Source organism: Danio aesculapii, chromosome 11 (assembly GCF_903798145.1).
Source record: "Danio aesculapii chromosome 11, fDanAes4.1, whole genome shotgun sequence".
In the NCBI taxonomy this organism is placed as follows: Eukaryota; Metazoa; Chordata; class Actinopteri; order Cypriniformes; family Danionidae; genus Danio; species Danio aesculapii.
Genome location: NC_079445.1, coordinates 21,712,032 through 21,727,849, shown reverse-complemented (window position 1 = coordinate 21,727,849; position 15,818 = coordinate 21,712,032). Strand labels below are relative to the sequence as shown.

Genomic DNA, 15,818 nt, shown 5'->3' with positions numbered 1-15,818 from the left:
TTTCACATCCATTTCCTTTTTCTCTCTTATAAATCGAAGCATTGAGTTGAATCAAAGTTATTTGATTAAGATATTTCACTACTAATGCTCTCACACAAGTTGCAAAAATGTAATTGATAGAAATTTATGGAAATATTGAGTATATAAAACATGTATATTCCACAGAATTTCATACAGGTGTGTTATTTACATTTAAGCATTACAGATAAATCCCTTGTGCTTAAGTGTTTGTTTAAGTATTTTGGCTAATTTGATCAAATCTTAAGCTACCCATAGGGGTGTGGATCTGTTTAACTTTATAATTAAACATTTATGTTGAAATCCATCAAAGGAAATGAGAAGGAAGTCCATTGATTTTGTCCAGACGTCCACATAAGTCACTTTAATGTGTTTTAAATGGCTGTGCTTGGACTGAGGAAGTAACATAACATTCTTAATGGGTTAATGTTAGCATTTCAATAAAGCCCAAAATTCAATATGTGAGACTATTATGCCATTTTCTCTCTTACTCTAAAATATCATTTATAGGATCAATATTTTTTTACTGGTTTTCTGACTTGTGTTCAAAATATTTCAAAGATTTTTAAGATCAATTTAGTGTATCAGTCTTACCACATTCAGTCTTACTATTTCTAATTTTAAAACATCTACATCAACATTTTAGTTCTGAGAGTAACTCTTGCTAACATGGTATTAAAATAACGTTTCATTTAACATTCATTGTGCAATTTGTCAGATTATTGGGGCTAAAAATAGACAAAGGAACCGTATGACCAGAATGTTAAAATAAAAATAAAAAAAGACCTCATCTCTCAGATCTCTGACAAGCAGCTGGGTTCATGCCTTTTTGGGGTCCCCTGATACATTTCTGTTATGGTCTGCAGTGCGTTTCAGAATTTGCATGCATGTGTACACTGTTAAAAATGCAGGGTTCCACACAATTGCTTCATGTTGTCTTAACACAAATCGATTAACTTAACTTAACTGTTTTTATATTTAAGTTAATTGAAAATAAAACAAGTAAGTTCTCCTACAAAAACCCTCAAGAATTGTGTTGATTCAGCTCATTATAAATAAGTAGTTTGAACAAGCAGCAAAAATATTTTTGAGTGTATATTGTCAAACCGATGAAGATCTTTGTTAGTGTTTTTTTTTTTCTAACTTGTAGTTTGTTTGACCTCTCTCAGCCACCATACAAAATAGATCAGAGATTATTTATTATACCCTGCTGTTTAATCTCATTTTGAGTGATACCAAAAAAATGCCATGGGAAAGAGATTGCATGTGTATCACTATATTAGATCCGTGAAACAGCATCGCTTGGACATAGCGACAACAATAACACAACTTCAAAGATTGAAATTCTGGATATTGTGACATGCATATTCCTAGAAAAAAAATGTAGCACTCCTAAAATCGAGGCATTTGAGTTGAAAAACTGTTAGAGAGAGCTCACTTTGAATGAAGTGAATTTTTTCAGACATGTTTATGCTGAAACAGCAAAATGACACACTAAAAGATATTGAAAGTGTAAATAAACATAATGAATTCCTGTTACAATATTAAACTACCAAAATATAGACGTTTCTGCCTACGTATAATATAAAAAAAATTAGAAAACCTATAATTTAGAAAATTGTTAACAAATTTAGAAAAAATATATATAAAATTCTTAAAACAATAACAAATGCATAAAGATAATACTAGAGAGTAGACACGTTCATAGTTTAAGTGAAAAAATGAAATTTTCCGATAAATCCACTTGCTTATGATCACCATTCATTCATTCATTTTCTTTTTGGCTTAGTCCCTTTATTAATCTGGGGTCGCCACATCGGAATGAACTGCCAACTTATGCAGCATATGTTTTATGCAACGGATGCCCTTCCAGCCTCAACGAAAAATCATATGTACATAAGTATTCAAAGCCTTTGCCGTGAAGCTCTAAATTGAGCTCAGGTACAGTCTGTTTCCGCTTATCATTCTTGATATGTTTCAGCAGCTTAATTGGAGTTCACCTGTGGTAAATTTAGTTGATTGAACATGATCTGAAAAGGCATACACCTGTCTATATAAGGTCCCAGGGTTGACATTGCATGTCAAAGCACAAACCAAGCATGAAGACAAAGGAATTGTCTGTAGACCTCCAAGACAGGATTGTCTCAAGGCACAAGCTGGGGAAGGTTACAGAAAAATTTCTGCTGCTCTTAAAGTTCCAATGAGCAAAGTGGCCTCCATCATCCGTAAGTGGAAAATGTTTGGAACCACCAGGACTCTTCCTAGAGCTGGAGAAGGGCCTTAGTCAGGGAGGTGATCAATAACCTGATGATCACTCTGTCTAAGCTTCAGCCAGACGGAAACCACTCCCTTCCTGGAATTTGCCAAAAAGCATCTGAAGACCTAAAACTGAACTCTTTGGAGTGAATGCCAGGTGTTACGTTTGGAGAAAACCAGTCATCGCTCATCACCAGGCTAATACCATCCCTACAGTGAAGCATGGTGGTGGTAGCATCATGATGTGGAGATGTTTTTCAGCAGCAGGAACTAGAAGACTAGTCAGGATAGAGGGAAAGATGAATACAGCAATGTACAGAGACATCCTGAATGAAAACCTGCTTCAGAGTGCTCTTAACCTCAGACTGGGGCGATGGTTCATCTTCCAGCAGGACAATGACATAAAGCACACTGCCAAAATATCAATAGAGTGGCTTCACAACAACTTAGTGAATGTCCTTGAGTGGCCCAGCCAGAGCCCAGACTCAAATCCTATTGAACATCTTTGGAGAGATCTGAAAATGGCTGTACACCATCGCTTCCCATCCAACTTGATAGATCCTGAGAGAAACTGCAAAGAGAAATGGGCAAAAATTCCCAAAGACAGGTGTGCCAAGCTTGTGGCGTCATAGTCAAAAAGACTTGAGGCTGTTATTGCTGCCAAATGTGCATCAACAAAGTATTGAGCAAAGGCTGTGAATACTGATGTACATGTGATTTTTCAGGTTTTTTATTTTTAATAAATTTGCAACAATTTCAAAAAATCTTTTTTCACATTGTCATTATGAGGTATTGTGTGTAGAATTTAGAGAAAATAAATTAATTTAATCCATTTTGTAATAAGGCTGTAACATAAAAAAAGTGTAAAAAGTGAAGCGCTATGAATACTTTCCGGATGCACTGCATGTGCCAATCTTTTGTTCACATTTCTAGCATTTATTATTGGCCAAACGTCCCATTGAAAACCTATAATTTATCATAATATTTGAACAGTTTATAGAACATTAAAACGCTTGATGAATCAATCCAAAGCCGGAATTCCTAAATCAATCACTTACTTTGGTTGTAACATTTCTGACATATATAAACTATAATAGTTATGCTGTTCCTCCAGGTTAAAAAGACCATGGAGGCCACTTTACAGACCATCCAGGACATGGTGACCATAGAGGACTTCGATGTGACCGACTGCTTCCACCACAGCAACTCAATGGAGTCGGTCAAGTCCACAGTGTCTGAATCTTTCATGAGCAAACCCAGCCTGGCCAAGAGACGAGCCAACCAGCAGGAGACCGAACAGTTCTACTTCACGGTAAATGAGACTGAGTGGCAGAGAAACCAGTTTAATACGGGGTCATTGGGTTGAGGAACACATGCGGTGGATTGGACGATGGTAAATCTGAGGGCATTGAAGGACATGAAGGGAAAAGGGAGAGGAAGGGTGATGAAGGGAGAAGATAAGAGATTGAATGTCGGAGATAGAGCTTAATGTCTATTCTTCTCTATCAGAATCTTTAAGAAGCCTTTGACTGAGAAGAAGGCAATTAGAGGAGACTGGTGCTGTTGACCGGCCTCCATTGATCTGCTCTTGTTTGTAGACTAATGAAACTGTGTTACTTTGTAATTCTCCACTAATAACATTGCAGCGAAAGTTGTTTTCTGGATAGATTTTTACAAATTACCCAGAAGACAATACAGTAGGAGGAAAATAATAAGGCCCTGGTCTCAAAGGCACCTTTATAGAAGTTTACAGAGAAGGTTGGTGTTACATGGGAACATTAGTGTCAGCATGAATGTATCAGAAAATTAATAGAATGATACATAAAATAATACATACAATTGATATGAATGATAGTTATAGTCTTATGTTTTGATTTTATTAAATTGAAAAAATATTAATTGTTTTAAAAGATTTTGTTCAATTCCCCTAACTAGTTAGTTAATTAGGTAGTTAGATAGCTAGTTAGTTAGTTTGTTGGTTTTTAAATAAATATAAGCTACAAAGAAGCACAAAAATACAAAACTACTACAAAAACTATGTAAATAATTGATTAAGTACATTATTGGGCCAAACATTATGAATATATAAATATATGCACATGGTCAGTATGTTGTGTTTTATATCTGACAGTTTTATAAAATGTGCTTACTGCATTGAGTCCATTTTATCATTAAAAATATTAGGAATATCTTAATATCTTTCTCTTTTTAATTTTTAATCCAAGATATTAGAATTATTTGTCTATAGAAATTAAGTTTCTAAAACGAATATGCTATGAAATGTTAGTACACAAGTATAGTAAGTATATGAATTTCCTCTTCTGCTTGTATAATTTGACACGTGCTCTTCATAAAAGCACTAACTGTAAACTGCACTGTAAAAAATTGATGTACAGTTTTAGAATTATTAGCCCCCCTGTTTATTTTTCCTCCATTTTCTGTTTAATAGAGAGAATTTTTTCAACATATTTCTAAACATAATAGTTTTAATAACTCTTATCTAATAGCTGATTTATTTTATCTTTGCCATGATGACAGTAAATAATATTTGACTAGATAATTTTCAAGACACTTCTATACAGCTTAAAGTGACATTTAAAGACTTAACTATGTTAATTAGTTTAACTAGGCAGGTTAGGGTAATTAGGCAAGTTATTGTATAACGATAGTTTGTTCTATAGACTATTGAAAAAAAATATAGCTTAAAGGGGCTAATAAATTTGACCTTAAAATGGTTTTTGAAATATTAAAAACTGCTTTTATTCTAGCCAAAATAAAAAATCAGACTTTGAAAATTTCCATTCTCTGTTAAACATCATTTGGGAAATATTTGAAAAAGAAAATAAAATTTAAAGGGGGGCTAATAATTCTGACTTTAACTGTATATCATCATGCTTGGACTACTGTCACTCTATTTATGTGGGTATTGGCCAATCCTATATAAATGGTCTTCAAGTTGTTCACAATGCAACCGCTAGGCTTCTTTTTGGCCCCCGTAAGTTTGAACACCTATGTCCATTAGAACAATTTCCAATGAATCTTTGTTCAGAGGGAAACTTAAACTACACCTCCTAGAAAGAGCTTTTAAATTGGGAGAAAATTGATCCTATTGTACCTACAGTATCTGGTATCTTGTTATTTATTGTTGATGCTGTGTGGTATGTTGGGTGTATTCCATGTTGTTTTATCTGTTGCTGTTTATTTTTGATCATTTGCGTTTAGGTTTGTACAGCACAATGGTCAACAACTGTTGTTTTATTGTGCTTTATAAATAAATAAACTAAATTAAACTGTAAAGTTTACAGTATTATAGGAACTTTTGCTTGCCAGTAATACTGTAAAATTTACAAGTAAAATTACAGCACAGTTGTAATTGTTCATTTACAGTGCACTTGTAAATTTTACTGTATTACTGGCTACCAAAAGTGCCTATAATACTGTAAACTTTACAGCATTTTTTTACAGTGTGAGCTTTGTATTTTGTCACTTGATGTTGCGCAGGCTGTTTTAGCACATCCCCTTCATCAGATCATAACCTGATGTATATGCCTCCCTTACACCTCCCTCTCTCCCCTTTCTCTTTAACTCCCTATATACATTCAGTTTGTCTCTTTCTCTGCCAAAAGCACTAGTGCGTGGCTTCGAGTCCTGGCTCTTCCTCCTGCGCCTGCCTGACCGTTATGCTGGTATGGCTGTGATATATGATGGATGAAATTGTAAGCATCTGTCTGCCCAGTTCCCTCATTCCCTCCGCAGTTCAGGTTTCTCTCCATCCGTCTCCCGACTCCTCTATCTGTCTCTCCGCTGTCAGGTTTCCATCAGGTCAGGGTTCTCGCCCCCATAGAGCCATAAGCTATTAGAGCACATAGATCCAGTGTCTCCCTGAGCTCCAGTGGATATGAAATTAATGTTTACGCCAACAAGATGTATAGTCTGAACACTCCACAGCAAATTGAAAGGGGTGGAGGAAGGATCTTTTGGCAGAAAGTCGAGAAAAGGAAGGAAGATTGATTAGTGTGCTCACTTAATAGCTATCTAAATGAAATTTGTCAGCAGCGTTTTGTTTCTAAGTGTTGAGATGGTTGTGCTTTTTTATGGTCTGTTTCAGAAACTGAAGGAGTTTTTGGAGGGCAGGAACCTCATCACCAAACTGCAGGCTAAACATGACCTGATCCAAAAGACTTTGGGAGAAAGTGAGTAATCTTTCTTGAGTGCTGGCTATATGTGTGTCTGGGGACGCATCAACTGGAAAAAAACAATGTTATGAATAAAATATTATGGGTTTGATATTGTAGTTCAGTTAAGAAGATGGTAACTTTAGGTAACTTTACATTTTAAATACTTTAATTCCAAATATCTTAGCATGAAGTAGTTCAAAACAAAGCTGAATCAAGCACTTCAATTTCCATAGAGCCCACATAGATATATGGCAGAATATGTAAATTATATATATAACATACAAGTTCAAAATTGGATTTCACAAATATAAAATATGTCATATATATAACATACAATTCAAAATAGTGCAAAAATGGTCGTTTAGATTTTTTTTCAACCATTGGAGTTACAAATATGTACATATATTCAAATATATTAGCTCTAATGTTATATATGTATTTATATAGTGCTCATATATGTGTTCATATGACTCTAATTTCTGAACAAATCAGTTGAGTAAAGGATTCAAGTGACTCTCATGGGCAGCCAAGTTTTATTCTTGATTGAATCAGTGATTCTGAACAAATCAGTTAAGTTAAGTTACTCTCTTTGGCAGCCATGTTTTACTCTTGAATGAATTTGTGTTTTGAACAAATCAGTTGAGTAAATGATTCAATTGACTCTCATAAGCATCCATGTTTATTCATGCATGAATCAGTGTTTCTGAACAAATCAATTGAGTAAATGATTCAATTGACTCTCATAGGCATCCATCTTTATTCATGAATGAATTAGTGTTAATGAATATATCAATTGAGTAAATGATTCAAGTGAATCTCATAGTCATCCATGTTTCTTTTTTGAATGAATCTGTGTTTTTGAACAAATCAGTCGAGTTAATGATTCAAGTGACTACCTTAGGCAGCCAAGTTTCTTTCTTTCTTGAATCTGTATTTTTGAACAGATCAGTTGAGTGAAGGATTCAAGTGATTCTCATAGGCTGCCATATTTTATTTTTGAATGAATCAGTGTTCTAAACAAATCAGTTCATTAGATGATTCTAGTGACTCTCATAGGCAGCCAAGTTTCTTTCTTGAATGAATTTGTATTTTTGAGCAAATCAGTTGAGTAAATAGTTTAAGTGACTTTCATAGGCAGCCATGTTATATTCTTAAATGAATCAGTGACTCTGAACAAATCAGTTGAGTGAATGATTCAAGTGACTCTCTTAGGCAGCCATGTTTTACTCTTGAATGAATTTGTGTTTTGAACAAATCAGTTGAGTAAATGATTCAATTGACTCTCATAAGCATCCATGTTTATTCCTGCATGAACCAGTGTTTCTGAACAAATCAATTGAGTAAATGATTCAATTGACTCTCATAGGCATCCATCTTTATTCATGAATGAATCAGTGTTAATGAACAAATCAATTGAGTAAATGATTCAAGTGACTCTCATAGGCATCCATGTTTCTTTTTTGAGTGAATCTGTGTTTTTGAACAAATCAGTCAAGTTAATGATTCAAGTGACTCCCTTAGGCAGCCAAGTTTCTTTCTTGAATGAATCTGTATTTTTGAACAGATCAGTTGAGTGAAGGATTCAAGTGATTCTCATAGGCTGCCATTTTTTATTTTTGAATGAATCAGTGTTCTAAACAAATCAGTTGATTAGATGATTCTAGTGACTCTCATAGGCAGCCAAGTTTCTTTCTTAAATGAATTTGTATTTTTGAGCAAATCAGTTGAGTAAAAGGTTTAAGTGACTTTCATAGGCAGTCATGTTATATTCTTAAATGAATCAGTGACTCTGAACAAAACAGTTGAGTGAATGATTCAAGTGACTCTCATGGGCATTTATGTTTATTCTTGAGTGAATCAGTGTTTCTTAAGAAATCAGTTGAGTAAATGATTCAAGTGACTCTCATAGACAGCCATGTTATATTCTTGAGTGAATCAGTGTTTCTGAACAAATCAGTTGAATGATAGATTCAGGTGATTCTCATAGGCAGCTGTTGTTTTTCTTGAATTAATAATTGTTTCTGAACAAATCAGTTGAGTGAATGATTCAAGTGACTCTCATAGGCATTTGTGTTTATTCTTGAATGAATCAGCCTTTCTGAGCAAATCAGACGAGTAAATGATTCAAGTGACTTTCATAGTCATCCATGTTATAGTCTTGAGTGAATCAGTGTTTTGAACAAGACATTTTAGTGAATAATTTAGGTAACTCTCGAAGGCAGCCATATTTCTTTATTGAATAAATCAGTAAACCTATCAGTTGAGTAAATGATTCAATTGACTCTCTTAGGCAGCCATGTTTTACTATTGAATAAATCTGTTTTCAAATCAGTTGAGTGAATGATTCAAATGACTCTCACAGGCAGCCGTGTTTCCTTCTTGAATAAATCAGTGTTCTGAACAAATCATTTGAATAATGAAGGACTCATTTAGTCTAGAATTAATATTTTCTAACTCATGAATTAATTTAATGATGCTAATGATTCTGTCTTTCTCATAGACAGTTACGTTTATTTAAAGGTTTTGGAATAAGTCAGCTGATCAGTTACTTGTTTCATTCTTGAATAAATCAGTGATTTTTTATAAATCAGAGGAGTGAATGAGTTCTTTAAATCTGTTGCTTTTACAGATAGGGTTAGTGTTAATATGCATATGTGGGATGTCATGGTGTCAGGCAGAGATTGGTACTGAGTCAACCATATGTGTGTGTGTTAGCTTGAGGATGGTACTGATGTCATCAGAGCGTGAAGCTTTAACAGCACAGTGCTGCTCTGTATTGCTGTCATCTAGGCCTCAGCATGATCTTATCCACTCGCTCATTGGCAGGCCTGGATGGTGGAGGTTAAAGGTCATGTGCCAAACTACAAGAAAAATGAGTCTGTGTGAGCGAGAGAAGTGCACTGCAGTGTTGTTTCACTCTGATGTTCCTCCCACGAACGTTCCTCCAGACTGAAGAGAACTGTCAGCCAGTCAGATTGGGCTGCCGGTGAACAGGAAGTGAAGCTGAGAGAATCAGACGGATAGCAAAGAGATAATGAAGTGAGATGTAGAGAGTAATGGTGTTGATTACTATGTTGACGAATAACCAGCACCCACTGAAACTAGTGCAGTCAGAAAGATAAGCTATTCAGTTTGAGATGAGCAAGGAATTTTTGTACATTGTAGCTTTCACCTCTGTTTTGTTAGACATTTTAAATAAACATAGAAATAAACTCCTGCACTTTAGCCATGACTTCGACATTACACTACCTGACAATAGTCTTGTCATCAATCCCAGTTGTAAAAGCAACAAATAATAACTTGACTTCTGGTTGATCATTTGGAAAAGTGGCAGAAGGTAGATTTTTATGAGGAATCATCTGTTGCTGCATCCCAATCATCACAAATACTGCAGAAGACCTATTGGAACCTGCATGAACCCAAGATTCTCACAGAAATCTGTCAAGTTTGTTGAAGGAAAAATCATGGTTTGGGGTTTACATTTAGTATGGGGGCGTGTGAGAGATTTGCAGCGTGGATGGCAACATCAACAGCCTGAGGTATCAAGGCATTTGTGCTGCCCATTACATTACAAACCACAGGAGAGGGCAAATTCTTCAGCAGGATAGCACTCCGTCTCATACTTCAGCCTCCACATCAAAGTTCCTGAAATCAAAGAAGGTCAAAATGCTCCGGGATTGGCCAGCCCTGTCACCAGACTTGAACATTATTGAGCATGGCTGGGATAAGATGAAGGAGGAGTCATTGAAGATGAATTCAAAGAATGTTGATGAACTCTGTTAGTCCTGTAAGAACGCTGTCTTTGCCATTCCAGATGACTTTATTAATATGTCATTTGAGTCATTGCAGAGATGTATGGGTGCAGTCGTCCAGGCTCATGGGAGTCACACACAATATTAATTCTTTTTCCACTGCACCATGACTTTATATTCTATACTGTACATTATTTCTGTTAAGTGACAAGACTTTTGTCTAAGCAAAGTCAATAATTCAAAATAATTAAATAAATAATTCAAAATAAATTATTAAATAAATAAATAATTAAGTAAATATTTAAAAATCAAGGCATGATCATATTTTATTTAGGTAAAATAAGCGTAATCTAGAGATCTTTGCCTTTCATATAAGCCACTTCTGATACCAAACGATCAACTTGAAGTCAAGTTATTGTTTGTTGTTCCTAAAACCTGTATAGGCGACAAGACTTTTGTCAGGTAGTGAATTTAGGTTTTGATTGAATGAAATAATCATTGATTGAATTAGAATCACTTCAGTTAACCAATGTCAAAACCAGATTCTTCACTGTGAAATGCTGCAGGAACAGTATAGTGTGTAACTGCTGTCATGGAGTAAAATGACAGAATGTTCCAGCACAGACTGAGGGGAGGAAAGTGGTTTGGATGATTAGCTCACTGAAGTCTGTTGCGCGTTTGGCATTTTTCTAAGTGGAGCCGTGTGTGATGGGAAAAAACGACACGCTGTGATGTCACCGAATGTGTTTGGAGGGGAACATGCGGATACAGGGTCGCGTCCCACAGGAAAGTCCTCCGTGACAGCAGAGACAACAAGCGGAATGAGGCTTTTATTCCCAAAGGAAACCACATCCAGCTGTGGCCTCTTCCTCACACATCCAGCTTCCCTCTAATTGTTTTCCTCTCTTTATTTTTTTTTTTCCAGGTCAGAAGACGGACTACTGCCTTGCCAGGTGAGTGCAGTGTTGGGAAACCCAACAAATACAAACAAGACGCAAACCGTTTACACACAAGAACTAAATTTGCACACATGCAGATGTTTGGGAGCCATTTATAGATGAATATCTTGTCTAGACATATTCATCTTTTATTCACATCTGCTGATTTATTTAAAAAGGCAAGGGGAAGGTGAATTACTTTCCATTTACAATGGAGTCCGGAAATTGGAACGAACTTTTAAACAAGAGTTCACAGAAGAGACACAAAACAAGCGATTTCACAACAAATACTAGTGAAAGCCTGCATGTGTGTGTGTTTAAGGCCAATGGATTAAAATAGGAACCTTTTCAGGGGGCTAATTTCCACTGGGCTAATGGCCACTGGCAGTTTGGGAAGTGAATGTGGAGGAAAATGAGAGCAGTTTTGAGGGAAAATGATCCATTATAATGACAGCACTTTCTCTCCCCCCTTCTCCCTCTCTCTCTCTTTTTCTCTGATTCTCATGTCCATCAGTGGACGGAGGGACTCTACTGTGCGGAAACAGGTAATTATCACCGCTCACTGGCAGAATTGATTTACTGATGCATTGCAAGACTTTTTCATTCTGGATTAGTATGTTGTTGTTTTTGTTTTGAGTAATTAATGATAATTCATCATTAAAATGTCATTAAAATGTATTTGCAAGTGAAAACATTTCAGTATGGTACAGAAAACCCTTTAATAACTTTACAGATTCCCAAAAAAAAATCTGAAAAAACTTTTGTAACAGTTAATTTAGTATTATATATGATTAAGGATATTATTTTTATTAATTTTATTTAATTGCATTTATATTTTTAGTTTAATTTGATTTTATATGTCTGATTTTTATTTTAATAAATATTTGTTTTTGTCTATTATTATTTAATTTGTATTATTATTATTATTATTTTCTTTATTTAATTAAATTAAATTGTATATTTTACTTGTTTAAGCTACATTGTGACTGGTTGATTAATTAATTAATATAAATTATTTATATTTTATAATTATTTATTTATTCATTTAATGATTTTTATTTCAAAGAAAGAATTATTTGTACAATTATTTGTACAGGGAACATGCTGTTATCCTTTTTCAACAACTCAGCCAATCATTTTGGAGTCAACATATCTCACTAATCCTTTCATGAATACTATTTGCAGAGAATATTTTTCAATAAAACAAAAAATCTTGAAAAATATTTGAAGATTTGTAACTGAATCCTAAATCACACTCAGATATCACCAATCTATGTTATTAAGAGATCTGCATTTGTATGATTGTGTGTACTTATGTGTGTATGATATGTGTGTATTATATGTGTATGATTTCTATGTAAAAAAATTGCTGCAGCAATGTACTTCTGCTCAGTGGATGTATTTTAATGAATGCAGCTGTAAAATAACTGTGCATGTGGCAGCAGGATAAATTTGGGATTTAAAATCAGGTCAGTGAGATAAATTTAGCATGTATTTATCCCACCACCTGAACCCTACAGTACAGGTGAACAAACAAAAGAACCCACTGCAAACCTTCATTCGTCCTTTCAGTGTCCATGACGCCCTCTAGTGAGCGATATTCATATACAGTGCTCTTCACAAATAATGACAAGCTTGATCAATATGAGTCAAGAGTCAAGAAGCCTGTGGAAAAAAAAACCCTCTTGATTTTGTGCTTAAAAAATGTAAACAAAAACTGAAGAGTTTTTTTCCGCTTCAGTTTTTGGATGAGAGTAGATGCTTTTTTTTTTTAATTAAACCTTTTCAATCATTTTGTGAAGGGATTATAGTTTTGGAGACTCTCTATGACAAGTTTTCTTAAATTAGGAAAAATAAATAAATAAAAACTTATATATATATATATATATATATATATATATATATATATATATATATATATATATATATATATATATATGTGTGTGTGCGTGCGTGCGTGTGTGTGTGTGTGTGTGTGTGTGTGCGTGTGTGTGTGTGTGTGTGTGTGTGTGTGCGTGCGTGTGCGTGTGTGTGCGTGTGTGTGTGTGTGTGTGTGTGTGTGTGTAAAACAAATTATGCCAAACCTATTATTTTTGACTAAACTATCTGTACTCTCGCTTGCTTGTTCTCAGTGAAAGTAGTTTTTTCATTAATATTTTAAGCTAAAGATCAAAGTTTAAACAATAAAAAAGTAAACTTTGCATATATAAACTTAGCATTTTTTTGCATATATTTTCCTAGGGTGCAAATATTTTTATTGAGCACCGTATGAGCAATATATTGAGAAGAAGTCAAATGAATGGAGAAGCATGAGAGTTACTGAAAGTAAAAATGTTTTATAATCATGTAAGCATGTCTAAGAGCTTGACCTCCAGGCAGTGAAGTTCAGGCCAGACGTGGCCTGCATGCAGCTCTGCTTCTCCCAAATAAACAAAAAGAAACTCTGGCGAAACGTTGTCTCCTAGCAACCATTGCCCCATTCCCTCATGGCACAAACTGGGGTGCTTATTTTTTCATCCCACCCGATGCATATTATAATTATTATGAGCCCCTTGTTCTGAAAGGTTTCCTTTGCTGCGTGTGTATTTTCACATGTCCTGTGTATTTTCTTCTTCATCTCTTTTTTTCACTGTTCCTTCTTTTAGGAGGCCATCCAAATCATTCCCCTGATGGTGGAGAGTTGTATTCGCTTCATCAGTCGACACGGTGAGCTCTCCTTCCCTCACTCACTTCTTGCCAAAAGCACTATTGCTGTGTCGCTCTCTAGACTTTCCCTGATGGAATGAACAAAGTGTTCTGTTCCGCTTCATTTATTTTTCTATCATACAGTATATAGCTCTTCCAGTCCTTTAGCACTAGCCAATATGTTTTCTTTTTTCTTTTGAATTCTGAGAATTCCAACTGAAAACAAATAAATGGTTATTGACACAAAGTTATTTTTGGGCTCGGTAAAGGTAATGGAAAATGTACTAATGTAAAAGGTTTTTCCTGATTGTGCTTTAATTCAAATACTTTATTAATTATTACTTTATAAAAACTAAACGACTTCTCATTTTATGTAATGCTTATTTGAAAAATGTGCTTTTTCGGACTGTTCTAATTGAGTAATCGTGAATGACAGGGGGCAGCATGGGGGCCTCACAGCAAGAAGGTCGCTGGTTCGAGTCCCGGCTGGACCAGTTGGCATTTCTGTGTGGAGTTTGCATGTTCTCCTCATGTTCGTGTGGGTTTCCTTCGGGTCCCCCACAGTCCAAAGACATGCGGTATGGGTGAATTGAATAAACTAAATTGGCCATAGTGTATGTGTGTGAATGAGTGTGTATGGGTGTTTCCCAGTACTGGGTTGCAGCTGGAAAGGCATCCCCTGTGTAAAACATATGCTGGATAAGTTGATAGTTCATTCCAACTCCTGATGAATAAAGGGACTTAGCTGAAGGAAAATGAATAAATGACAGGACAAATTATAGTAAAGTCATTCATATTTATCAAATATTTATATGTGGATTCATCCATTCTCTCACATTTTGAGGATTCTAGAGAACTATTTTTTATATTGTATATTATATAATGTATATTATAGAAGAATTAATTAATTAATTAATTATTATTAAATTATTTTTATTAGTAAAAACAGTTTTTTAAGCATAAGTGAAGATTGAAGGTGAATGGATGGATTTTTTTATAAATGTTCTCAGAATATTCACCTTATTCTTTGCCGACCAGTGGGCGCAGCCATTTGAATCTTTTTGGCTCGAGACTTCCGGTCTCATTCACTTCCATTCATTTTTAGACGTTAAAAACTGCTCGTTACGCTGCTTGATGTTGCAAACTAATATTTTCTTATTATATTATTCTACTTGGTCTGTATAGTAATGCAAACATTTATTTGTAGAGTAAGTAGAGTGTAGAGTGACCGTTTTCTGCCGTTTATTATTCCTAGTCATTTCTCCCATAGGGCACCTAATCGGAAGTTCTAAAACAATTGTGAAAACAGGCGGCCCTCCGCATTTTAGAATAAGGTCAATACAGCTCTTGAGAAAAAAAGAAGACACTGCTTTTCAGGATTCATGATTTATAATTTTGCGTTTGAGTAAACCAGAATTTTTGTTTTATTCTGTAAACTACTGATGACATTTCTTCCAAATTTTTAAATTAAAATGTTGTTATTAACATCATTTATTTTTATTTATTTTTGGGGGACAAAAAATATCGAAAAGGTGACAACACAATGCAAGTTTTTTTTTAACCCTTTATAGAGCACTCATTGAAATATCAGTTGGAAAACCCATTGGAGTGGAACTGGGAGGTATTACAAAACTTTATGATGCAAAAAAATGTAATCAATGTCAATGCAGTTACCATAAACAGTTCTTCGCCTGATTAAGGGTTAAAACATTTAAAATTGAAACTATTTTCTGACTAAACAATTTATTAAAATGACAATATTTTATTTGAAATTTGGACTTTTATACAATGAAACAAAAATAGTTGTTTTGATTGTACAGCAATCCATACCAAATAAATGTATTAAACCCAAAGAAACGTATATATGGTGGCACGGTGACGCAGTGAGTAGCACGATTGCCTCAGAGCAAAGGTTGCTGGTTCGAGCCCCGGCTAGGTCAGTTACATGCGCTATAGGTGAATTGAATAAGCTAAATTGGCCAGAGTGTATA

The 15,818-nt window shown here is 34.8% G+C and overlaps 1 protein-coding gene across 3 annotated transcripts in view; it reads left to right on the top strand.

The window, feature by feature from the left end:
- The window catches only part of srgap2 (SLIT-ROBO Rho GTPase activating protein 2), a 183,590-nt gene that overhangs the window by 141,988 nt on the left and 25,784 nt on the right, over positions 1 to 15,818 (top strand). For all 3 annotated transcript variants that reach the window (XM_056468435.1, XM_056468433.1, XM_056468434.1), the window contains 5 exons: positions 3,389 to 3,586; positions 6,383 to 6,467; positions 11,130 to 11,157; positions 11,657 to 11,687; positions 13,788 to 13,848. In XM_056468435.1, the coding sequence (XP_056324410.1) occupies positions 3,389 to 3,586; positions 6,383 to 6,467; positions 11,130 to 11,157; positions 11,657 to 11,687; positions 13,788 to 13,848 (403 nt within the window). The remainder of the gene's footprint in view (positions 1 to 3,388; positions 3,587 to 6,382; positions 6,468 to 11,129; positions 11,158 to 11,656; positions 11,688 to 13,787; positions 13,849 to 15,818) is intronic.